The following is a 26,529-nucleotide window of genomic DNA, read 5'->3' as shown; positions in this document are numbered from 1 at the left end:
CTCTCTCTCTCTCTCTCTCTCTCTCTCTCTCTCTCTCTCTCTCTCTCTGGTTGTCTCTATTTCTATTTCATCTCCTTCTATCTCTATCTCTGTCCCTGCATTATATTATATTATAGAATTTCAATTTATGCGGAATAGCTTTATCTTTCGTGTATTATGAAAAATTTTATCAAATTTGAAGAGAAGTAAGATTCTTGTATGGAAATATAAAATTAAGCTATAATAATGCATATAACTTAAGAACCATATTTTATGCTAATCATATCTTGAAGAACAAATTTTAATTCAGTGAGAATCGATTAAAATCTTAGCTATAGAAGTGGGTTTTCTTACTCAAATATATATTGTGACTGATTAACAAAATAGAAGTAAGGAAAACCCAAAAGAAAAAATATAAAGTAGTATTAGAATGATATAGAAAAAACAGTGCAACAAGCAATCGATTTTCGCTGGAATATATGCAAATGTATACGCAACTGTCCAGTCCTTTTGTTTGATCGTTGAATTCATTGAATAGTTAATTAATGACCATTGCTACTGCTATCATTAATGTTATTACACAACTGCTACTATTATTAGTACTAGTATCTTCACTGCAAAACTATTATTACTATTACAAGGAGATGAAGGAACGAGGTAATAAATTGAGATTATTATTCTATAAATTTTATGTTAAAACTAATGTTTATTATTTATGAAATAAGTGCCAAGATAGTGTAATTCTTGTACGTTTTTACAAATTTGTTTTTCATGTATATTTATATATATATATATATATATACGTATATATACATATATATGTACATATATATGTATGTATGTATGTAAAATGTATTACTATGACCGACATCATTATTACAATAATAAGTGAATAATTTTAAAAATCTTATGTAATAAGAAAAAAAAATGTATAACCTCGTCTCCTAATATTCTTCATTTATAAGTAGTCAGCATTAAAAGTTAGATTTGAATGATACATACGGCAGTATATTTATATTCAGAAATCATAAAGTAGTCATGCAATTCGCATGTATATTGAGTAGATGTCTGTTGTTTGTACGCCTGGACGAGTTTCGATAGCTAAATAAATGGATCTCACAATTTATGATCTATAACAAAAAATAGAATAAAAAAAAAAAAAAAAGAAGATCCAATCGAAAAAGATGATAAATAGAATATTTCGAAAAAATCGAAGAATTAATTTTAAGTAGAATTCCAATTAAAAAAAAAAATATATAAGGATATGCGAATTAAGCGTTTACGTGTTTAGACGCTGCGAACCGAAAATTGTCTTGTGAATATTTTCTTGTCTTTGTATCTATTCTTATTGAAAAGAATCGTTTTGATGTGATCCAGGAAAAAAAAAATACTGTTTCTACGGATACACTATATATTGCATTTATAAACAAAATTAAGAAAACACAGAAAGAAAAAAAGAATAATGTAAAATACACAAATACATTCATATAACGTAAATAAGAATATTCTTATTGCGTTATATCTTTTTCTATAAAATTGGTATTATACAAGATATCTAAATTATTTATTAATATGTACATTACAGAAATTATTCGTTTGATTAATTTGCTGCCTATTTTTCATAACGTTTATATAATTAATTTCGCGTATTTATTCAGTTTATATGAAATTGCAATTTTTATATTCATATATTATATTCATTCTTTTTAAAGGTAAAGATTCTTTATTAAAAATCGAAAATGAAACTCTTTGCTAATGAAAAATTCGAATATTGAAAGTAATTTGTGATTATAACATTTTCAAAGTGTAAATATATATATTAAAGAATATAAAGCAGGTCACACGTGTACCTTACATTCGATATTTTTACAATTCTTACTTGAGTTCCTATTACAGACAAGATGTAATTTATAAATGTGGTATCTAGTATACGTGGAAATCAGGCACCGTCTTGCCAAACGATTACTTTCATAATGTGCTGTGTTTTGTGAACTTGAATGAGAGAATCTGATGATGCTATACATATATACATATATATATGTACGTATGTGTATATATACATGTATAAATGTTTTCTGTGTATGTAAAATCAATACTTCTTAGTAAAAATTGAAAAAAAAGTAATATTAACAAAAATTGATCTTTCGAACGATAAAGCCCATTCTATATACTATTAATTACAATTACGATATTTGCATTAACGTTATTTTCTTCTGTTATGTAACTTCAAGAATAGAAATCGTTGTGCATCTTGCTACTTTTTCTCCTTATTGCTTTGAATATATATGTTACATCGCAAAAGCATTCGAAACATATTGATGATTCATAGGCGTATAAAATACAGTGGATTTCCGTAAGAAAAAAAGATGTGTAAATTGTTTTCTTTGCAAGCACAAACTTAGTACTTGCATAGAATTATACTAATAGCAAATAAAAAATCTTATATAAATATCAGTCTCTACTGCGATTAGTTAATCTTAATTTTGTTTTAAGTTTGATTTTTTATTTTTTGCTGTTTTCAAAAAAATAAAAAAAATTTGTTTTTAAAACAAAAGAATAATCATGTACATAGGTAATTAAAAAAAGATACAAATGACTCTGTAAATACATAAAATTTTCACCATTTGTTTTAACTTTTATTAAATTAACATTTCGACTGTGGATTAAAATTTTTTACATGATATTATCCACGACTTATGTTATGTATAAAAAAAACTGTACAGTTTAACATTTTCTTTTTTTTTCTCTCTCTTTTACTTTCTTAACTCGTAAGAACGAGAAAACATTCATTCAAGCATTCAGAATTCACTTACTCATAAATCACGCACAATTAAGGCGCTTTTCACCTTTAGTTTGCTATTCATTATATATAGTAAATATATCACCAAATACCTCATCTATGTATGCATTCCCATTGATGAATCACTAATTTTTTATAGGTGGAAGTACTTTGGTATAGAATATTATTTAGTGAAAAGCATAGAGTAACATGAGAAATGTGCAAAATCCGATAATAAAGCCGAGAATAAGTGAATCTCGCCTTTTACGTAGATTTATCCTTTGCACTAAACTATTTACTGCTGGAAATCGATTTGACATGTCATTTAATCTGGTTTGTATACGTTTGAATGTTTGTCTTTGCGTCATCAAATGATCGCGCGTTTCCATTGCTATGCTTATTTGATCATTAAGCAAACGATCCGAACTGAAAAAAAATTTTTACTAATCTTATATTTGCCAAAAAATGTAACAAACAGGGTACTTTATACATTATGTACAAGTAGAATGAAGTAGTAAAGAATAGTAAAACAATTAATATAATAATCATTACTCACTTGTGAATATGTTGATTTTCTTTCATGTACATTTCCCGTCGATTCAATCCACTCACATTTTTGTAATTACTATTTCATAGAAAATTTATAAATTCTTAATTAAATATTTAAAAATGAAAAATAATTTGAAATAAAAAAAAGTAATAAGTATACATACTCAATTTCTTTACGAACACTTCCTAATAAATCTTCTCTATCTCTTCTTGCAGCAAAATTATTTCTAATTTTATTGAATTCTAATTTATAATCTTTTAATATGTCTTTATGACGTTGCATTGTATGTAACATTGCAGCACCATTTGGTTGTAATTTACTCATTTTTTCATTTATAGAGAATAACTGTAATAAATATATAATTTAAATCATTGCAATATTTAACATTAGAATTTAAACTTACTTTAGCAAGTAATGTTTCTATTTCAGAAGCCATATTTTCAAAGACATGTTCTTCATCCAAAAGAGGTACTTCATCACTGTTAACAAGTTTAGCTCCAGTATTAACACCAAGTTTGCTGAATGCTACCAATTTAGCATCAATTTCATTTTCCAAATGTCTTGCTTGCCTTCTGAGATCTAAAATTAAATATGAAATTAATAATATTAAAAAGTACAAACATTAGTAAAAATAAATTATATTTTTCTACTTGTTAGAAAGAGATAAATTCCTCAATGAGGTTAGGGATACTAATAGTAAGATTTGCATGAAATTATTTATTATTTTAATTATTATGAGATTTTTTATGAAATGATTTTAGATTTATAAAAATCTAAATATAAAATCAATTTTCAAACTATAATTACATATATTAATAATATAATTATTTAAATTATATTTTTTACATTCCAATGAGTTTTAATATAATGAAAATAAAATATTTTTGATATAACATTTATGTAAAGAAAAATATTTTATTTTTATTAAATTTTGATAAAAATTCATAAAATAATAATATATTTTTTGTTACATGCAATAAAGAAAAGTAAATTAATGATAGAATGACATATGTCAAAACAAGCCATTATATTACTTGTTGCAAGATCTTTTAACATTTAATATTGAAATTTTAATTTTAAATAAAAAATAAAGAAGAAAGTGATATTTATATTGGAGGAAATCTACCTTCCCAATCAACAGCATCTAATGCGTTAGCCATTTGTTGTTCGTAAAGCACGAACGCGATAGTTCCTTTTCTATGATATGTAGATAGATATACACGACATAAGTAACATAGCTTAACGGAACAGATGATAGACGTAGTAGATATCTAACAATATACCTAACCAACATATACATAGACTTACAGATAGAAGACAAAAAATGGCGAAAGAACTTAAACAAGGATCATTCCCATGAAACGATCACGAATGAAAAATTTTGTATTATCTTATCATTATATAAACAAAAAAAAAAACAGAAAAGTACATTTTAAACTGATTTAAATCCTTTAGAAATAAAAATATTATTTAAATTAAATTAAATATATATATTTAATTGTTTTTATTTTTATAATTATTTTAATAACATTTATTAAATATACATGTGCGAAAAATAAAATATTTTATATAATTAAAGTATTAAATAAAAATAGACAAATAATCAATAAAAATAGATAATGATACAAAATATATAAATCCTAATATATTTGAAATAAATTATACAATTAATATTTTTATTAAAATTATTTATTGATACAATATAATTTTGTATTAACTCTATACTCATGCAAGTTAGATTGAAGAGTACTTACTATATAGTAAGTAAACCGGTTTTCAGTGGGATCTCGATAGTTACAAAGCTACTACCTATGCCATGTTATCCTGATATTATTGTCTAGGAGCAAGAGCTAGGAGTGAGATAAATATAATTCGAAAATCTTGGATACTATTCAATTTGACTGCAATTCCTGAATAAATAATAATCTATTACAAAAATCTATATAGTAAAAAACTTATATGCAAATTGTATCTACATAAATAAAAGAAAATAAAGCTTTAATAAAAGAGAAAAAAATTGAATTTATTTTAATTTATTATAGTTGGATTAATTTATTTTAATTTATTATAAATGTTTCAAATAATTTTAAATATCCAGATCAAGATAATAAATGAACAAAATCTGTTTTACCGTGTTCATGGGATAAGTAGGTCAGTTCTTATTCTCGCCATTTGCCGTTCGGCGGTGCTCGTGTCCTCAAGATATAATTTTAATTCATTCATAAGAACCATGGCAGCACGAAGATTAACATCTTCTTCAATAATTATATCCGAAAAATGATCTCTTAAAAATCGTAATATTATATTCATTTGATGATTAGATCTGTAAATATGTATAAATTTCGAAATTATAATAAAAATTTTGTATTCAAATCATATTTTAATAAAAATTGAAATTTAATTAAATATTGTTTTTACCTTGAAGAAATTCTTAATTTTTCTTCTCCTTCGATAATAGGCAGTATCTCGATCAAACAATGCATTAGGCAACTAGTCGTTTGTACGATATAAATGTTTTGGAAAATTGCTTCGAAAGATTTTTCTTTCAAAAATGTCAAAAATTCTTTCTCTTTTTTAGGTATTTTTTTGATTTGTACATCAATAATTTTCTCCACTGATGTACTTCTTAAAGCTAAAATCATAGGCAAAATATCTTTCGTTTTTATTTGAAAATGATTCTTGGTTAAAAATTTAACTTGATAATTGTTATCAATAGTATCCTCAATTGTAAGACGAATAACAGGTATTGGAATTTGATATTCATTTTCTTCGATTTTGTATGAAATTGTACCATACACATCACAGAAAGGATTTTTATCAAATTTTGGTATATTGAGAGCAACTGTAGCCATAACATAACTATTCGGTTGAATTTTATCAATTCGATATGAAAATATTTCATTAACTAATTTCCAAAACATCGATATGCCACAAAGTTCATCGTTATCCTTAAGAGATACGTTAATCTGAGGATAACTTAACGTTCTGAAATAAAATTAAAAACTTTATATTATTTATAAATATGTAAATATATTTTTTTTATGAATAATATTGTTAATAATGTTTTACTGATATTTATTAACAATTAAGAAAATGAATTAAAAATAATTAATATGAATTTCAATTGATGTAATATTATTTTCATTCTGAAAATATTTATTATTTTTTAATTTATAATTTTAGAATTTTATTCTCATCCTACAATATTAATTCTATAATATTAGTATATGATATAATATATAATATTTCATATTTCAAAAAATTTTTTGTGATATGTCAATCGATTTAGATATAAAAATTAGAAGTATAGTTTCTTATTATTCAATATTTAACAATAAAAATCGTATTCAAAGAAGCATAAATAAAGGAAATCTGTACAGTTGTACAGATGATTTCAGTATTGCGTTTGCGCAGATATCATCCAGGCAAATCGACCCGCGAAAACATTAACCAATCAGCATCTACGAACGAATTGGTTAGTAGCAGACGACGCACGCATGGAAGCATACGAAACAGTGTATATTTCTTTTCAGTAATCTGCAGGATGCCGCCGTGATCGTGTGGTGTCTATAGTTTTCATTCAATAAATCGGTTGTGTCACGTGTTTTGCGAGTTTATAATTTAAAGAATATATTATATAATCGTGTTTCGGTTCACATATATTTTGTTTTCGTTTATACAAGATTCAGTCAAATCAAAGAGAACTGTTGATCTTGCAGAGGATGCAATAGATGCATCGTTGAATCCTGATATTAGGGCATATATGTCCACGCCAAGTACGTATCAAAATAAATAAACATGAAAATATACCAAAATAAACTAGAAAATATCATCATTATATGACATTAAGTTATGACATTAATTAAGTAGAAAGGAATTTTCTCTGATCTATTTGATATAGGAAATATATACATTGATTATATCACTGCTTAAAAAATTGAAATCTTTATGATTCTATTGATAACATTTGATTGTCTATATATATATATATATATATATATATAGACAAAAATTGATAACTTTTTATTATTTCTTTTTTTAAATGTTATTTATTAATATTAAATATCTAAGTTTAACGAATCATTAAAATATTTAATGATTTATTTATAAAATATTTATTATTTAATGATTATTGATTGGTATAACATTATGTTATATTACTAGTATAATTAAAAAAAACATAAAATTAAGTTTAAGAAAAAAAATTATCTGTGTGCGTGCGTATTTTTCGTATTTCTATGCAAATTTTTCAATAAAGCATCCATCGATTCTTAAATCTAATGTTCTACTTTATAAATATTGCACGTATTGGCCTTGAAACTTCGCTGAATAAGCAAACATATATATTTTTATAACACGTAATTTATTTCATTATTTTCTTTTTAATAATATTATATAGAAAAAAAACAATTTAATAATAATTGATATTAATATTAATATAAATATTAATCGATATTAGTGTAATCGATATATAATATTCTATTGAATAGTTGAATAGTAGAAAATGTATTAAATCCAATTACTTATTATATTTATTATTATATTATATTATTATTTATTATATTATTATATATTTATATTCATTTGATAATAGATCAAAAAATCCTTTACATATATGATATATAAAAATATTATGAAGATTTTATTTATAGAGCATTATTGTGAAATTAAAATGTGTAAATTGATGGCATATGTGTAAATTTTAGTTATTATTTTATATACAGATAGAATTATATTATTTATTTTTTTTATTCGTGATCTTACAAAATTTTATAATTTTATTTCATTTTAGGTACAACATAGATTTTTCAACATCACATCCATAAGAAAAAGATACATGATTGCTGATGACTAATCATGTATATTCTATATCAATAAATATATGACATATTATTATTTATTTGAGAGTTTTTTAAATTTATTCTAATTATCTTTTTTTAATAAAAAATTATGAAAAATGTAGAAAATAATTTTGTTGTAATGTAGAAAAAAAATTACATATAATTTATGTTTCTAATGAATAAATTAATTCAAATTTTGAAAAATGAAATAGTTATAATCATTCACACTATAGAAAAATAGAACCAGTTTCATTATTATTTATTTATATTTAAGTTTATATTAGCAAATTTAATATTTCTTTAAGGTTTATTCACTAAATAGAATAATTTAAATAAAATAAAATATATATATTTATATTATTGTTATTATTATTATACGAATTTTTTTTTTAACGAAAAATTATAAATTGAGCAGAAGATCGATAATTATTCAAATCAATTATTCGATATCATATTCAGATTAATAAATTTTTTTATAAATTATAAATATTATTTGAATTATATTTGACATATAAAAAAATTTTTTGTATAATAAAAGAATTTATAATTTTTATTTCAAATTTTTGAAAATTAAAATTAAAATGATTAAAAAATATATATGTATCAAATATAATAATTTTTTTATCTAACTTCTTTTCAATACATATAAGCCTAATGCAATATAGTATAAATATATTCATATATAGAATATATAGAACAAAAAAGAGTTATATTATTAAAGTGAAATTTTATAATTAAAATTTTAATGAAATATTTTAATTTTGTTAGAAAATATTAAATTTTCTTAGAAATTATGATTGTATAGTATTATATAAGATTATGAGATATGAGTTATCTAAATGCAAACGTTTAATTTTTTTTTATCGATTAATAATAAATATGTTTGATTCAATTGATTAATGTACTATAGGAATCGATTCGCTTGTTTCAGTTCGATATGAATATAGAAGAAAAATCGTACATCGGGAGAAGATGACATTGCGACGATATGTGTTCGCGGCGATTAGGCGAACACTCCTGGCTGCTGGTATCTTGACATTGTTGGTGTTACTTCTATCTAGCCAGGATACCGACAACAATGTGCACCAAGGACTTTTGTTGGAGGTGAGTGATAATTTTTTATATATTGGCCAAGGATTTTTTTTGTTTTTAGAAAAAAATTTTCCACGCGCATTTGGGATTCAGACTACCAAAAAATTAAATAGATCAGTTTTCGAAGAACAAATATTGTAAAAAAGCTACGAGACAATCGTTCTTATTACAAATATAACTAAAAATTATGTTTTTGTTCGAAATAATGAAAAATTATGTTGATTTCACTTTGAGAAAAAATATTCTTTTATTTTTATAAAAAATAACGTTTAATGTTAGAAAAAGATGATCTTACTTAATTAGATTTATATTACAGAATAAAATGTATGTATTTCATTATCTAATTAATATTTGCTTTTTTTATTTTTAAAAATTTAAAAATTTATGAATTTTAAATCATTAAATTTACCAACACTCCTTGATTCTTTATTTTTATCAACAATCAAATGCTAATAATCTTTTATCTTTCTTATTTCTTTTCTATTTTTAGTCGCACATCAATGAAATAAAAGTATGATTCTTATATTATTAGTTTATTACAACAAATGAATAAAAAACAAATAATAAAGAATTAAGAAATTGAATAAGGAATATAATTTCATCTGTTATTTATAAATTTGAATAAATTTCTATTCGAATAATGTTCGATATTGTTGTTGTAATTAATACTTATGTTCTTTGAACAATACTTTACATATAATTCTATGTACTATGTATATGAATGATTATGCAAAAGATGATTTACTATTATTACCTTATATTCCATTATATTTTTTTCAATTTTATTGATATTTTTTAGTTTACTTTTTAAAAACAAATTCTAATAAAGTAACATAAGTATAATATTTAGATGATTTTTTATACATACATGCTACGAGGATGATCTTTATTTATATACTTCATAATCGTTACTTCATAATCGAAAAGAAAGATTAACGTTTCATCCTCTTTCTTATGAAATCATATATATATTTATCATAATATATATATTTTTTACTCTACTAATTTAAAAAAATATATCATGAAGTTATTTCTTTCTGATTTTCTTTTTTTTTTTGATATATATGAGAAAAATTATTTTTAATGTTATATGGTTCTGTATGCATTATAATTTATTCTTGGAGATTAATTTTTTGCAACATTTGTATCAATCTATATAAGATTGTTCGAAAAAAAAATTTCTTCTCTTTTTTACCCTTTCAATACAGTGGTTAGATCGAAACAGTTTTCAGTCTTACGTAAAGCAACGTAGATTGGCAGATTTCCAGGCGCAATGCGGCACACAAATGTAGCTGCCTACAATTGTACAATACTACCCCTTTAAGCATGCAAAGAATGGTTAAAGTTACCCCTCAATCTCGACAATTACTCTACCAATATAAATCGATTTTTTGCCGATACGAACGATTGCAATTTTATTTGATATTTTTTTATCAGGTGGATAGAAAATAGAAATCGATAGTTTTGAAATGATAGTTCCTGAATTTTGATTTTTTTTTTTTAATAAAATTTTAATAATTTCCATATTATTCCTTCCTATAATTATTGTAATAAATATTTAATTTTAGAACAGCCGATTTTTCTAATTCAGATAATTTGACTGGATTTTAATATAATAGATTTTTATTATTTTATCATTTTTTTATGATTTTTTACTTTTCTTCTCTACTTCTTTTATTAGCATTTTGTAAAAGTTTCTAATATATTATTGTACTTTTATCATTTTTGCGCTTAAAAGAAGAGAATTATCTAACAGCTTCGAGAAATCATCTTCGTGATTCTGCACGGTGTGGTCTCAATTCTCGGTATCGGTTTTAATTTTGAATTCCTATCCCGTGCGACCATCGTTGCGTGGTTTATTCTCACAGACGGTTTCAAATATAATATTCATTTTAACTCTATTTATTTATTTCTTGGAACATTGAATTTAAATAAAGATTTTTGTAATTATATTAAATATTTGCTGTAATTCATATAGAAATTGAACATTGAAAAAAAGATAGAATATAATTAACAATTTTTATGTAAAATATTTTACATAATAATAAAAGTAACTAAATCTGATTTTGATTTAATTTAATAAAAAAATAAAATTTGAAAGTGAATGTTAAACGTAAAATATTCAAATTCAATGCATTAAAGCTTAATGTAGTTTAACTTATTTATAATTATATATGTACTTTAACTTTAATTTATAATTTAAAACTTAAAAATTAATTACAATTGCTATAGATAAATCGCTATAAAACATAATGAACAATGATAAGAAAATGAATCAGGATTTAAAAAAAAAAAGATACATGGATATCTTTACATGATTTCCCAAGTCACGTGATATTACAAAGGGTTAAATCTATCTCTCCAAACAAGCTTCGAATAGTATCTAAAAAAATTCCACGACTTCCTGTTTAACGTACGATAACAGAAGCAAACATCATTTTCAACTTTAGAAAAGAAGCAGTATATTATTATGTTCACATAAAACGTAGTTTTAATCCTTAAAATATTTTTGATTGATTTTACGTGTTAAACTACAATATATAAATCGCGTAACGATTTACATAAAATTACATTCGTCAGTGAGAAAGCGTAATAAGCAAAGGAAGTTATACAACCAGATACAGCAAAGAGCCACAGAAGTATCTTCTTACGTAATATGTATACCCGTATACAGATGATGGTCCACTAGAACCGGTCTATAATATTTTCCGTGTTTGTCCGATCATACAAGAAAAATATATTAGCTGAAAATAGATGATCCATAAGCAAATTGAAAAAAATTCCATTTTTCATTTTTATTTTTTTCAAAGTCCAACATGTTGTAAAGATATTGTATTTCTTCTATAATAGAATTTATATTTCTTGAAATCTTGTGAAGATTTTATAAATTTTTCTAATGAAACTTACACGTCATTTTTATTTTTTCTGTTTAAATATAAAAATTTTATATTTTTAATTTTTTAATAATTTCATTTATTATTTATTTCTTGTTACATTTATTCTTTATACCTGAAAATTTAATATTTTCTTTTTATTCTGTTCTTTGATTATAAAGAATTTTTTTAAAAATTTATCTAAATTCTAAATATATATACTATAAATTTTAATTAATTAAATTTAAAAAAATTTAAACATTAAATTAATTAAATTAACATTTTTTTTTGTTTTCTAATTATAAAAAGTTTAGGATTTTTTTCTTTTTGTTATATATCTTTATATTTTTAGAATTATAAATATATATTAAATATTATGTGTAGCTTCATATCGAAAATTAATATCATTAATTTCTTTTTGAAAAGTTAGATGTTCACCGTGAGATACTTATGAACTAGCAAGCGTGTTGCAATCGCTCTTAATGTCATTGAGAGTAATCATTCTCCTTGTGCAGGGTCCCTCGTTACGACAAGTGCACCAAGCTAAATAAGCATCATTTCAAATAATTTATTATGAAATTCGTATCAAAGAAACAAAAAATTATTTTATATTAATCACTAAGTTGTTTTGAACATGGAAACCATTATTAGATTATTATTATATTTGATCTGTAATATTTTTTAATAAAATTTACTTTATTATATAACAATGATTTTCATAATTCAGAAAATTTTAAACAAAATTTTAAAATCTTTATTTTAATAAAATTATTTTTTTGCTTTTTATAATTTGAACTAATATAATTTTTCGTTTTAAGGTATGAATCATTTCATGAACAAGAATCAAGTGATAACAACGGATAGATAACTAGAAGCACATCGATTCGTCGTGATTGGAAAAGTTATCGACTTAAAATGAAACAAAGTTGAAATACGAATCGTCAAGAATTACGCTCTGGAATGTATATAGATTGTTGGATAATTATAGGTTAGATAAATGAGTAATTTATTCGATATTAAAATCGATTTATGATTCATTATCATGATATTATTTATAATTTGAGAATTTTTTTATTTTAAAAAAAAACTTCTATTTTTATTATAAATTTTTGTAGTTAGCATAAAGTTATATCAAAATAAAATACTTAAAATTTTTAAATTAAAATAAAATTAAAATAAAACTAATTTTATTTTTAGGGAAATTAATCGGATTACTTGTAAATTATATTACAATAATATTATGTAACTTTTATGAAGCATCCTATATAGTTACTTAAAAGTAAATATTTAATCTTTGAATTTTTGCAAAAATTAATCAAACTCTACTCTTAATTATACACTATCGATTAATTGCTAGCAAATCACTGATGACCTAAAATCGATTAAACTTGGCGTCCAAGCTTGTCGACTCAAAAACTCGAAAGTAGGAACTCTCCAACAAAACATATGTTGAAAAAAAGATTATTCATAAAATATCGATTAAAGAAGCTTAAGTTATGGTATCGAAACTCATTATTATTATTATATGTAATTATTATTAAATTATATATAATGTTTCGTATTAAAAATGCAAATGCTGGAACATTGCTATCTGTGATGTAAACAAATGCACTTGAATTAATGCAATTAGTGGCAATGATTAAATCGTTTATATATTCATTATCACCAAAGATTCACTAGTTTCCACAATGAAATATGTATATTATACATATATACAAATTCATATATTTTTATGAATCCAGTAATATGATCTGATCGTTACTGATTAGTTAACAATGCGTAAGAATTTTTTTTATATTCAAATTTATTATTTTTTGATACTTTCTTATAAGACCGTCATTTTTTTTATAGTTCTATCTATACTCATATTATCTAATCTTCAATTGAACATTCTCAAATCTATTTTATCAATGTTTCAATTTTTCAATTATCAAATTGTATACTTGATTTTTCTGTGATATTTTTGAAATTGCATTACCTATGAAAATACATAAGAACATGCAAAATTGAGGTGTAGTGCAGCGTGCGCTGCACCACTCGTGTGGCCCATATTCACCGCATCGACGGCGTCGGCGTCGGAATAGCTAGCTATTCGGCTTCCAGTCCGAAATCAATAAACGGAAGACAGTATTTCTATATTCGGTGTTTCCGCCTAGCCACGATCATTGCGTTCTACTCTCGACCATTAGAAATTTGTTTTTTTGTTGATGACACTATCGTTTGTTCAAAGAGAAAGAAAATTTTTTGTTTATTAAAATAGTACAATTGATGATGAGAAAGAATTTTAGAAAAATAAAAATGTTCGAAAATCTATCTTGAAATTTTCAAGTGTTAAATATATTGCAAAAAGTTTTATTTTAATTTTTTTACAGTTAAAATTGTTCTAGTTAAAGATAAAATAATTGGATTAAATAATAATTTATAAGTTATTTAATTTTATTCTTATTTGATTCTTATTCTTATTTGATTTTTAATAAATTTAAAATATTCTTTATAAATTTAATCATTTCTCTATTAAAGTGATAGAATTAATATTAAAATAAATCTAGAATTTTTAATGAAAAATTTAATATTCAAATATATCTAATTATTTTATTCTATACAATTGGATGTACAAATATTGTATTAAATGAAATATAGATCAAATAAAAATTCTAGTGAAATTAAATAGACAAAAGATAAAAGATAGATCTAATTCTAAATATTCATTCATATTTTCTGAAATTAAAAAATCAATATAAATAAAAAGAAACATACAATATAAATAATATAATATAATAAATAATTTCGATTTGATTCAATTTTTCAATATTCTTCAATATTATCAATAATCAAAATTTTATCAATAATCTAAAAAATTATGTAATCATACAAGTGATTAATTAAATAATTTACGTAATTCTCAATCTAAGTGTTTATTTCTTAGTTTTAACTCATAAGTATTCTATAAGTAATGATGTAAGAGTTTTTAAGGTTTCTGAAACATTTTCACAGATTTTAAGAAATCTTACAATTAAATACTACAAATTCTCTTTTTTTTTTCATATCTTTTTATATCATCATTATTTTTAATTTAAAACTGATTATCATTTAAGATTGAAATTCTTTCTTAAATGAAAAAAAATTGTTTTTTATTATAATTTATTTTTATTTATTCTTTACGATGTTTTAAAACTCATATTAGATTTACTTTAAATTGTAAAAATCTCATGAAATATCGATTATATAATGACGGATTTCAATGTCTTGAGATTAAATATAATTACCAGTAATAATAATATGTATGAATCATGAAACATTACTGGTATATAAATATAAAAAAAAACTAGAAAAAATTAAAAAATTGAAATTTTTAAATTTATTTTATTTTAAAAAAATCTTTAAATTGATAATTATATAATATATTATAAATTATTAATCTAAAATTATATAATAATTTCAATGTTATAGTTAATATAGTACATCAAAAAGTTTTTTATAAAAATTTCAAAATTTTGATCGAATTTTTACTTAATACATAATCCTTAAACTTATAAAAAGTTTTTAGAATGTAGACAATTATGCTTGGAATCTGTACTGATTGTTCGATTATAATGCGCCAAGTAGGTGTATAATGCGTAATCATACCGAATAAGCAGCGGCGAGTGTTCTGATTAATTGCAGAAATTAGGAAATTGGATTAACCTTGCATGCAGATAGATGGTTGGCACACATAGCGCATGCACGTTAGTTGAAAGAAAACAGATTTGTAGCGGCAAGCTTTGAATTTTAAAACGATTTAAGAATTGTAAAATTAATTGAAAGTTTACGAATATTATTCAAAATTCGAATTGTTCTATTATAATTTGTACGATAATCAGTTTTATGATCTACTTATTAATTATTTTTTATTCGCTTCACTGCTTAATTATTTCATTTCATATAAATTTAGATTAAATTTAGGATGTTAATGTTCCAAATTTAAAAATCATTATAAAAATATGGAAGAAAAAAATAAGATATTTATTTTTTTTTTAATTATTTAAATTCTTTAAAATATTTTTTTATTAAGATATATATTACTTATTAAAAAAAATAACACATGTTTTAAATAATACATATTTCCAATAAATTTGAATATATTAATTTACAATAATGAATATAAAAGATAGATTTAAAAAAAACAAAAAAATAATTATTTATTTTATAGAAAAAGATTGAATGAAAACCGGTTTTTTAATTTCCTTTCACAAACAGTTTTAATATTTCATGCATTCAATTTTAATGATTACATAATATCTTATGTGACATGAAATGATTTTATATATAGATGAGTTTTATATTTCATTTGAAATAAACAAGATAATGCATTTATATAATCTTCTAATATTATTGCAGTTGCGCATAATACATGAAAAATGATATTGATTGATTTTTTGTCCATATGTATTAAATGACAATAATTACATCGATAAATTAAATATCGATTATTCTTTCCCGACTATTATTGTTACTATCTATATTTGAAGTTCTACAATTTGCAATGAATTATATTCACGAAAACATTTAATTTCAATTTCATAATATATATTCAATTTTGTGATTTAATTCAAATTATTCATATAAATTTAAAAACTAATAATATTAGAACAAATTAAATATGAATACTTGAGCATTTAATGCAAAACAGTTTAAATTATGAATATTAAAATAAATATTAAAATATCTAAATTCTTTTTCCTTTCCCCATAATATTTAAATGTTTGAATTTTTTTAGAATATTATATTTTTTAAGAATTATAATTTTTTCAAATATCTGAAGTTTTCAAATATTTCTAGTTTTAGTAGAATTTTTCGAATATTTAAATTTTTCAAGTATTTAAATTTTTCGAATAAATTTTGAATTTTAGATTTTCATCTAATCATATTTTAATATATATCTAAATTTTTCAGATTTTCAATGATCTTAAATACATGAATATTCAATTTCTATTTTGAAATATATACAGTAATGAATTTAAAAATTTAATTTATTCGCTAAAAATAAAAATGATATAATGTAATTTTTTTTATCATGAAGTATAAGAATATATATATAACTTCATGTAATAATCCGAATTAGAAATATAATTTTGAAGTATTTGAAAAATTATATAAAATTATAGTATAACATGAATATTAATGAGAAGTCCTCAATAGGAGGATTCAAATCTGACACCAGAGGAAAAGTTGATGGAAGAAGCAGCAATCGTTGAAACTGAAAAACGATTATATGAAAGAAGGAAATTTTTGGCAGATAAATGCGCTAAAGAAGGTTTAGATCGACCTGGAAACGATTCTCTTCATAGACCTAATGCTTGGGAATTTCTTGTAAATAGAGAGTACCATTTAATATGGTGTAATGTCTTCAAAGCAGCTTCTACCTCTTGGATGTATAATTTTAATCTACTCGCGGGGTAAAAAATATTATATAAAAAATATTATATTAAAATATCCTTTATACGAATTGCTCATCAAATTAACAATTAATAAATTTTATTTATAAATTTTTTAGATATAGCCCGCAATTCTTAAAGGCCTCAAAAGCAGTACCTGTTTCTTTAGCAAGGCAGAAATATCCCAGATATACAGCAGATGAGTTGAACAAGTTCCTAAATGACAGTATCAGTTTTTTGATAGTAAGGCACCCATTTGAGAGATTGCTCAGTGCTTATAGAGATAAATTGGAGCACAGCTTGCCACATACATTTCATAGTAATCTTGGAGCTCATATTGTTTGGAACTATAGATCTAGGGTAAGAATTTATTATTATTAAATTTGATTACTTTAGTTCAATTTTATTTGATGTTCTATTAATTTAATTAATTTTCTCTTACGATTTTTTTATTTTTAAATGATCGCATAGGATCCAAAGACAAATGGACGACATGGTCCAAGATATCCACTTTTTGAAGAATTTGTACAGTGGTTATTATGTCAATGGAAAGCTGGAAATGAGCTTGATATGCATTGGACTCCGGTTGTGATTTTTTGCACACCATGTCAAGTGCGATTTGATGTGATTGCTAAATTTGAAACGCTCCACGTAAGTATTCTTTGAAGAATTTTAAATAAATCGACACAATTGATTTTGTACTTTGAAAAGAATGTCTAATTACTAATTTTAAAGGAAGATCAGGATTATCTCATAAAACAAGCCCATGTAGGGCATATTATTAAGCCAGAATGGAAGAATCCTACAAGAGGTGTTCAAACGAAAGATGTAATAAAAAATTATTTCGCTCAATTGTCGAAATCTCAAATTAAAGATCTTTATGAGATGTTTAGGTAATATGTTTTCAAAAACTTTATATAATTTTACTATGTAATATTTTTATATATAATATTTTTAATACTTATAGTACTTTATAGTATTTATTATTATTATTATTATTATTATTATAGTACGTATAATATTTTCTTATTATTTCTATTTTATTTCAGATACGATTTTGTGCTTTTTGGATATTCTCCCGATGAATATATAGCACTTGGAAAAGATGAAAACACGGTATTAATCTGTAAAAATTAATGATAGTATTTTATAGATAAATAACAAACGCATCAGCGTTTGAATTGTTTTTCTTTCTATTTTATCTTTTTTAAATCATATAAAGCGATATCAAAATGATATCAATTACAACGAATATATTTGATAGAATATCTCACGAGTTAAGATGAAAAATAGAAACATACCAAAATTGTTCGAATAAACAATAATCATGCAAAACACTGCTGCATTTAAATTTTTAATAAATAAAGTGTTATGATATATTAAATTGTTAAGGCCTAAGGCGATTAAGCATTTGTAAATTGTTATAAATCAATGTAAAAATGATTTTAAATGTTTCATATATATAAAAATATTTCATTGCTTAAACATTATATATAACAATGAATTTTTTTAGTACATAAATGTTTATGATTAAGAGCAATGCTTACTTTGTTAATTTTTTGTGCTTTAACATTGAATAGTTTAATACTTTGAAATAGAATACTTTCCATTCTAAATAGAATATATAAAAATAATTTTCAAAAAATATAATGTAATATATATAAAGAAAATTTATTCCAAATTATTTCAATTTAATGAAAAAAAATTTAATCAACTTTATATTTGTGTATTTTAAAAAATATATGTTTTCTCTAATTTTATATATGTAAATAAATATATATACATATATGTGTAAACACTAAATTTGTATACACATATTAATGAATGTTTTTGAAATGGTTATTATTATCATTGTACCAATGATAATAATAATATTCTCACAAGAAGATGTAATTAATAATTAATAAGATTTATTAAGATAGATTAATAAGATAATTTGCAACTTCCAAATGCAAATATTTAAAAATTTATGAGTTTTCTACTACTTATTTATATTTTAAAAGATTTTTGTGTTAAATAGAATTATATCTTTATGATGAAACTGCTTTTATATAAAGATTTAATAATTGTTTTAAATATTATATAGTACTTATATTTAATATGAAAATCAAATTATTAAAATATTTTTTATCAATAAAATCAAATTATTTGTAAAATTGAAAAATAACAAAAATGCTATAATAAATTAATCCCTTATAATTTTAAGTTATAAATACAACGTGACAATAATTATATATTAATATAAAAAATGAAAAAAAAAATTATATATAAAATTACAAAACATCTTATTTGAATAAAATTATAATTTAATTATAATTTAATTTAATTAGTTAAGAATATAAGGTAATAATAATATAACTATATAATATAAAATAATAATAATATATAAGAAATATTTAATTTGTTGTCCAAAATAAAATAGAATATAAATAATTTTTTATAATAAAATATTTATCAATGTGTTTACTTGTAAGACATTATTTTTGTTACTTTTTTTAATACTTATAATTTTTTAAAATAATAAGTTATTAATATTTATTGTAAAAATTTCTTATGAATATCTATCATTAACGTATTTCTTAAAAATCAAAACTTGTTTCTATATTTTATCCATAATTATCAATAATGTACTTACTTTTCTGAATTGTTCATTAGTTCTATTCCAATAACCCATTTGTCAGAAAAAATATACTTCCAATTGCTTTTTATTACCATATATTCACAGGAATCAAATTTATGTTTTATCTTCTTTATCACTGGTTGACCATCTATGGTATATAACTACAAATTATACAAAATTTAATATATTTTAAAATTGATTAAAATTTGTATTAATATTATAAATATATATCATATTTTTTTTAAAGTTATATATATAATATATATAATTAATATATAATTGATATAACTGAATATAAAAATAATAGTAATATTTCGAAAAAAAGATATTTTTCCGAATTTTTCAAAAAATTTATTTTTTTTTAAATAAATAATAAATAAATAATAAACTCACGTCACTATCACAATCCAATGTTATATTTCTTCCATATAACGCTTGATTATATAAAGATTCTAAAGCATGTTTTGTCATATCTTGAATTTCTTTAATATCATTTTTTGTTTTCTGAATTCGAGTTTGCACATCTGACAATTGTTTCATTAAATGCTCTTCTACGGGATTACAGTTTGAAGTTGATATTGGTAACTCATTATCACTGAGTGCAAACATATCTTCGTCCATTGAATCCATTTATATTTTTGAAAATAAACACAATATTTAATGAACACTTAATTTAATAATAGATAATTAATATTATCAAAAACATATAATATAGAATTTTTCTACGTTCACAGCAATTTGCATGATTCATCATGTGATAAATTAATTTTAAGTGTCATTTTCAATCAATATAAAATATTGAATTCAATAATTTTTAAAAAAAAAGATTCAAAAAATGTCAATAATTTCCCATATTTAATTTAAATATATAATATAAATTAGATAATATTTAAATTACAGTAAATTGTAATAAATAAATTATAATATGATTATATATAATATGATTATAAATTCATAAATTAATAACTTATAATATATTTAGTATATAATAATATGATTAATATATATATTTATTATCTATAAATCTAAAAATCTATAAATCAAATTATAATTTTTTCTTTAACACCCATTTTTTTCTTTAACACACAAATTTAATACCAACTATTAATAATATTTTAATCATTTAATCCCTATATTAAATCAATGTTAGAAATGATGCGAAATTAATTATATTTAATTTTTGAATCTCATACTTTGAAATATAATGATGCATTAAATAATTTGTTTTAAATTTGTTTTATATTCATGTATTCTTTGTTTTATATTCTTTGTCTTATATTGTCTATATTTTGATTTAATTTGAGATTACAATACAAAAGAAATAAAACTATAGAATAGAACAGACTTTATATTTTAGGGAACTTTGTATCCCACATTTTTAAATATCAAAAACATTTTTAAATATCACAAAAAAATTAGAAACATATTAAAACATATATATTTAACTTTAGCAGTTAATTAATCAATTAATAAAGTTATAAGAAAACAAAATTAAAAATATCTTTTTTATAATATAACATAAATATATATATTTAACCTAAGTTAATAAAGTTACTAAAAAAAATAAAATTAAAAATATCTTTTTCGTAATATTTTCGTACATATATACTTAATATATATATATGTATATAGTAATCAGGGCACAAACTACATACAAGATAGATTAACTATGCGATGTATTTTTATGGTTCAAATTCTTAGAATTTAGAGTTTTATTTTCATGTCATTCTATTGTTATTAATCCAAAATCTGATTGTGAATTTCTGATACTTCTGATTCTGGCAGAAATTATAAATAATGTAAGCAATTAAATAGATTTTGATATCATGAAAATTTCTTTCTCGAAATTTCTGGAAAAATTTTACATGTTATCTTTTGTTCGATTATATAAACTCTTAATACAAAATTAATTTGAAAAAAAATTTAATTTTACATGCCATCTTTTATCTGATTATATTCTTCTAATATAAAATCGAAAATATATAATAGATTTTTAGTGTTCTAGAAGATTAAAGTTTATTAGAGTAGAATAAAGACAGAATTAGAGATTAGTGTCATTTCTTGAATGTTTTAAAATTTTTTTAAAAAATGTTTTTGATATTCAAAAGATGATCCTAATTTTTCTAATCTTCAATTTTACTTCATTTTACTTTATTATTTTACTTCATTTTTAAAAAGATATCGCTAATACTCAAAAGATGGCGCTAAACACTATGTATTTCGTCTAGAAATATAAAAAATATAAAAAAATTAAAAGTATAATATTTTTTATGAAAAATTACTATTTATATAAATAGTAATTTAATAAAATTTAATTAATTTAATTTAATTAAATAATTATATAATTTCTATATTTTGTTTATATTTATAAGATATATTTATTTAGAAATCTATTTTAAATTATTTATAATGTCATATTAAAATTTAGTTTTAATTCTAACATCAAGTTACATTAGTAACATCATAATCTTATTCTAATCGATAAGTTGAGTATGATATTAAAATAATGCATTTTGATTCTTTGAAGCATTCTGATCCTAAAATATGAAACGAAAAAATATAGTTGATTTTACGTCTATTCTATATCTCGTTTGTGCCAAATATTATAAGATTATTTAGCTATTAAATATCAGTTGATTGATAACACATATTTACGAGATTTAAAATTCAAATAAGTCAATTCTATTCATAAGTGTGTAAATATTTTTATATCAAGACTATAATTGAAAAAAGAAAGTGCAAAAATATTAAGATTATAAAATGCCACTTCCAGCTGCATTAGCTGCACGACTTGCTAAAAGAGGTCTCATTTCTGGATCAGAAAAACATGGTATAATTTTATTTATGTAAAATAAATAACAATTTTGTTTCCTTTTTGTTCCTATAAATAAATTAATTAAACAATTATGAAGTAAATAAAAATTTTATATCATAAAATATTTTTAGAATCAAAAAAAGAATCAAGGAAAAAGATACATGAAGAAGTAATAGCTGAAGATTATGATAGCACAAAAGATGATATTAATCAAATTGATATATCACAAAAATTTATGGTAAATATTTTGAAAAAAATTTATTATTTATTGCATGATAAATAATATTGTAATTATCTTTAATTATATAATAATATTATAATGTAGTTTAATAATAATTTTTAAATTTAATTTCTAAATAACTTCTAATTTTAGGGATATAGTGGTTGTCCAAATAAATATAATATTTATCATGAATGTACAAAAAAATGCAAAGAATTATGGGGTCTTGGACATGTACAACCTTCTGATAAATATTTAAAGAAACAAATAAAATTAATACAAAGATATCCTTTACCAGAAACATGGAAAGCTGTTTATGATCCTGGATCGTTAGTATCAATTTTTTTTTTTAAATATTTATATTTAATATGCATTTAATATTTAATTTATCAATAGAGGTCAACATTATTATTGGGATTGGTCATCCGATTTAGTATCTTGGCTACCACCAAGTCATCCAAAATGTCAAATATCTCAACCAGCTTCTCAATTAAGGGAAGAATTGCATCTTAAAGCAGCAGATCAAGATGATAATATATCAAGTGATGATAGTGGTAGTGAACAAGAACCAATGGAAGTTAGTAATAATTTTTCAAAATTTAATATCATTAATATATTTTAATTATTATTATAAATAATTATTTAATTTTTTTAGGTAGATGAATTAGATATGAAAAAGGATAAAAAACCAGAAAATAGATCAAGACATAAATCAGCAGATATTAAAAGAAATCAAAGATTAGAAAGATCCGAGAGTAAAGAAAAAAAAGATAGGACCTTGGATCCTATGGATCCAGCATCATATAGTGATATTCCACGGTAATATTTTTTAATAATTTATATATTTAAGTATAAAACATTAAATTTAAAATTTTTTTTAATAGAGGAAAATGGTCTGATGGTTTAGCAAGACACAATGAAGCTAAAACAGGAGCAGATACAACTGCTTCAGGACCACTTTATCAAATGAGACCATATCCTAGTCCAGGTGCAGTTCTTCGATCAAATAGAGCTAATAAAACAGAATCAGAATCATCTAATAAACCTAATAAAGTATCTTGTCCTGAAAAACCAGAATAAATATTTTTGTTTTTATATTTTCACTGTATTATTGTGAACATTTATTGTAAATATAGCATAATAAGTAAAAAATTCATAAATAATTTTATTATTTTTAAAAAACATAAAACTAGAATTGTTTTCATTTTCTAAACTCTTTGTAATAAGTTTATTTTTTATTAAAAATTATAATTTGAAAATTCATTACTTAAAAAATTTTAATGTATTTAAATTTAATTAATTTAACAGATAAATTAATATATATTATCTAATAAAAAAACAATAGCAATATATTTTTTATAATATATTTATTATAAAATAATAAACATGAATTATTAATTGTATAATTTAAAACTTATTATATAAATATATAACTATAATTATATATTTAAAATTTATTTATATTATTAATATATATATATTTCTATATATATATTTCTAATAGAAATAACGTTAATAAATCTTGAGGTCATTTTAATTAAAATCGTATTCTATTGATGAATCATACGTTATAATTAAAAAATAAGAATATTACATCATATTAAATGTTAAAATGATTGCAATAAATAAAATTGCATGATTCATTATAATTAATTCTTGTTAAGTATGCAAATTTTTGAATTTTGCAGTTGATACTACTGCTGATATTTTCGAATCTATGTAGAGTTAACCTTGTTCTTGGCCTACTTTGTCAGTAATGATGCAGGGGAGCAAGCTCGATATTTCCAAGGGATGATACGCGAATAATGGAACAAATTTTCTGTATAAGATATTTCACTATTTCACATATTTTCTTTAGAATTTTATTAACATTTTATCACGTTTCAAAACGTAGATTTAATTAATAAAACATCCAATAATGTAAAAAAGATGCAAACTATTTATAAATACTGAACAGTTAATTTGGGTGACATAAAAAACACGCATATGAAACACAAAAAGTGTTGCAAAATAATTACAAATGCATGTGAATTGTAATTTTCTTGCATTTTCAATATTTCATACGCGATGAATTCAATTACTTGAAAATTTTCATTTATACTTTAAAGGTATGTATAAATTAGTGTCGTAGTGTTATATTTGATATTAAATATTTTTAATATTTCCTATATACTTATTAATAATTGCATTATTTTTCATTCAAAAAAAGTTATATTCATTTATCAAAGAATTTAATTCAACAATTGTATCCAGGTTAACTTATTTAGAAACACATGACAGATCATGAGTTTTCCCGCCGATTTTAAATTATTACATTTACAATTATTCATTCGATTATTATTTAAGTTTTAATTTTTTCTATCGAAATTTCTATTTGAAATTTGAATTTTAATAAGTACTATTTTAATTAAATTCCTTATTTCTACATGAAATAATAAAAACGTAATATTGTATAATGAATTAAAATCGATTTAATAATATTTATAATAAATCTATATCATTAAATTTATGATAAATAGAATATATTACAATATTATTATCAATATTTTTATTATATAGATTTACATTTAATTATTTAAATAATTCTATGATTTTTTTTCAGATAAATCTTATTTATCTATATAAATTAAATATTTATGAATAGTTACTAATCGCAGTCTCTATTTTTGAATTGCAATATTAATTATTTTGTTAAACTCAAACACACATAGTTCATGCAGTTCTATGTAGATATGATAGATAAAACCAAAAGTTGTCGAATGGTAAGTATAATATATTATAATATACTATAATATATTATAACATTATATTAAAATTCATTTCATTCTATCACGATTATTCCTTCTTCTTTATAAATGATATTATTTTAGTTTTTTACCTAAAATATAATTTCAAACAGCATACTTATTGCCTTTTCTCTGATCTTAAATTTAATAATATCATAATCTTTAATAATAATTTAATAATATCATAATCTTTTGTTTATAAAATTATTATTTTATTTACATAATTTGTCAAAAAAATATAAGTTATATTAAAAATTGTTTATATTAATAAGCTTTGCATAAAAGTATATATTTCAAGAATGAGAATATTTAAATTTTTCTTATCTATATCAGTTATCTTATCTTTATTGTATATATATCTTGTTAGTTTCTTTAAATATAACATCTTTTATTAACTATTAACTATTCAATGTTCTAGAAATTATATTTTTTTATTATGTAATTGTTATATATTAATATATATAATGTTTTTGTGATTTATCATTATAAATTGTAAATATTGTAATTATAATTAATTAATTAATATAAGATAATTAATTTATAATATAATCTAATTTATT

At 21.5% G+C, this 26,529-nt stretch overlaps 5 protein-coding genes across 7 annotated transcripts in view; 2 read left to right on the top strand and 3 right to left on the bottom strand.

Moving 5' to 3' along the window:
* LOC102675279 (histone-lysine N-methyltransferase PR-Set7) overlaps positions 1–5,936 on the bottom strand; it is an 18,913-nt gene extending 12,977 nt beyond the window's left edge. Inside the window, exon 1 of the mRNA XM_006617620.2 lies at positions 5,924–5,936. The gene's annotated coding sequence lies outside the window, so the exon portion shown is untranslated. The remainder of the gene's footprint in view (positions 1–5,923) is intronic.
* Positions 2,684–4,642, bottom strand: LOC102675649 (Golgi SNAP receptor complex member 1). Its single transcript, XM_006617622.2, has 5 exons — positions 4,435–4,642; positions 3,712–3,887; positions 3,472–3,653; positions 3,315–3,383; positions 2,684–3,184 (listed from the first exon to the last, which is right to left on the bottom strand). Exons 1-5 carry the CDS (start codon positions 4,466–4,468, stop codon positions 2,947–2,949), a joined length of 699 nt encoding a protein of 232 aa, XP_006617685.1. The 5' UTR covers positions 4,469–4,642; the 3' UTR covers positions 2,684–2,946.
* LOC102676006 lies at positions 4,980–20,934 on the bottom strand. The gene is made up of 5 exons (XM_006617625.2): positions 20,542–20,934; positions 20,164–20,309; positions 5,727–6,293; positions 5,440–5,631; positions 4,980–5,218 (listed from the first exon to the last, which is right to left on the bottom strand). The coding sequence occupies exons 1-4, from the start codon at positions 20,776–20,778 to the stop codon at positions 5,445–5,447; spliced, it is 1,137 nt and encodes a 378-aa protein (XP_006617688.1). The 5' UTR covers positions 20,779–20,934; the 3' UTR covers positions 4,980–5,218; positions 5,440–5,444.
* On the top strand, positions 6,769–19,118 carry LOC102675773 (carbohydrate sulfotransferase 11). 2 transcript variants are annotated; one of them, XM_006617623.2, is made up of 7 exons: positions 6,769–7,084; positions 9,081–9,253; positions 17,293–17,549; positions 17,648–17,888; positions 18,000–18,179; positions 18,264–18,421; positions 18,578–19,118. In XM_006617623.2, the coding sequence occupies exons 1-7, from the start codon at positions 7,072–7,074 to the stop codon at positions 18,663–18,665; spliced, it is 1,110 nt and encodes a 369-aa protein (XP_006617686.1). In that variant the 5' UTR covers positions 6,769–7,071; the 3' UTR covers positions 18,666–19,118. The 2 variants fall into 2 exon arrangements, with proteins under 2 accessions (XP_006617686.1, XP_006617687.1); XM_006617624.1 differs by lacking the exon at positions 6,769–7,084 and adding an exon at positions 12,933–13,102.
* A 1,666-nt stretch (positions 20,935–22,600) lies between the features above and the next one.
* On the top strand, positions 22,601–24,372 carry LOC102673335 (polyglutamine-binding protein 1). 2 transcript variants are annotated; one of them, XM_031511433.1, is made up of 7 exons: positions 22,615–22,840; positions 22,922–22,978; positions 23,095–23,201; positions 23,337–23,512; positions 23,580–23,760; positions 23,839–24,002; positions 24,068–24,372. In XM_031511433.1, the coding sequence occupies exons 3-7, from the start codon at positions 23,199–23,201 to the stop codon at positions 24,261–24,263; spliced, it is 720 nt and encodes a 239-aa protein (XP_031367293.1). In that variant the 5' UTR covers positions 22,615–22,840; positions 22,922–22,978; positions 23,095–23,198; the 3' UTR covers positions 24,264–24,372. The 2 variants fall into 2 exon arrangements, with proteins under 2 accessions (XP_006617665.1, XP_031367293.1); XM_006617602.2 differs by having other exon boundaries at positions 22,601–22,978.
* The last annotated feature ends 2,157 nt before the right edge of the window (positions 24,373–26,529 follow it).

The sequence above is a fragment of the Apis dorsata genome, unplaced genomic scaffold, assembly GCF_000469605.1.
Source record: "Apis dorsata unplaced genomic scaffold, Apis dorsata 1.3 scaffold_317, whole genome shotgun sequence".
Lineage (NCBI taxonomy): Eukaryota > Metazoa > Arthropoda > Insecta > Hymenoptera > Apidae > Apis > Apis dorsata.
This window is presented reverse-complemented; position numbering and strand designations above follow the sequence as displayed.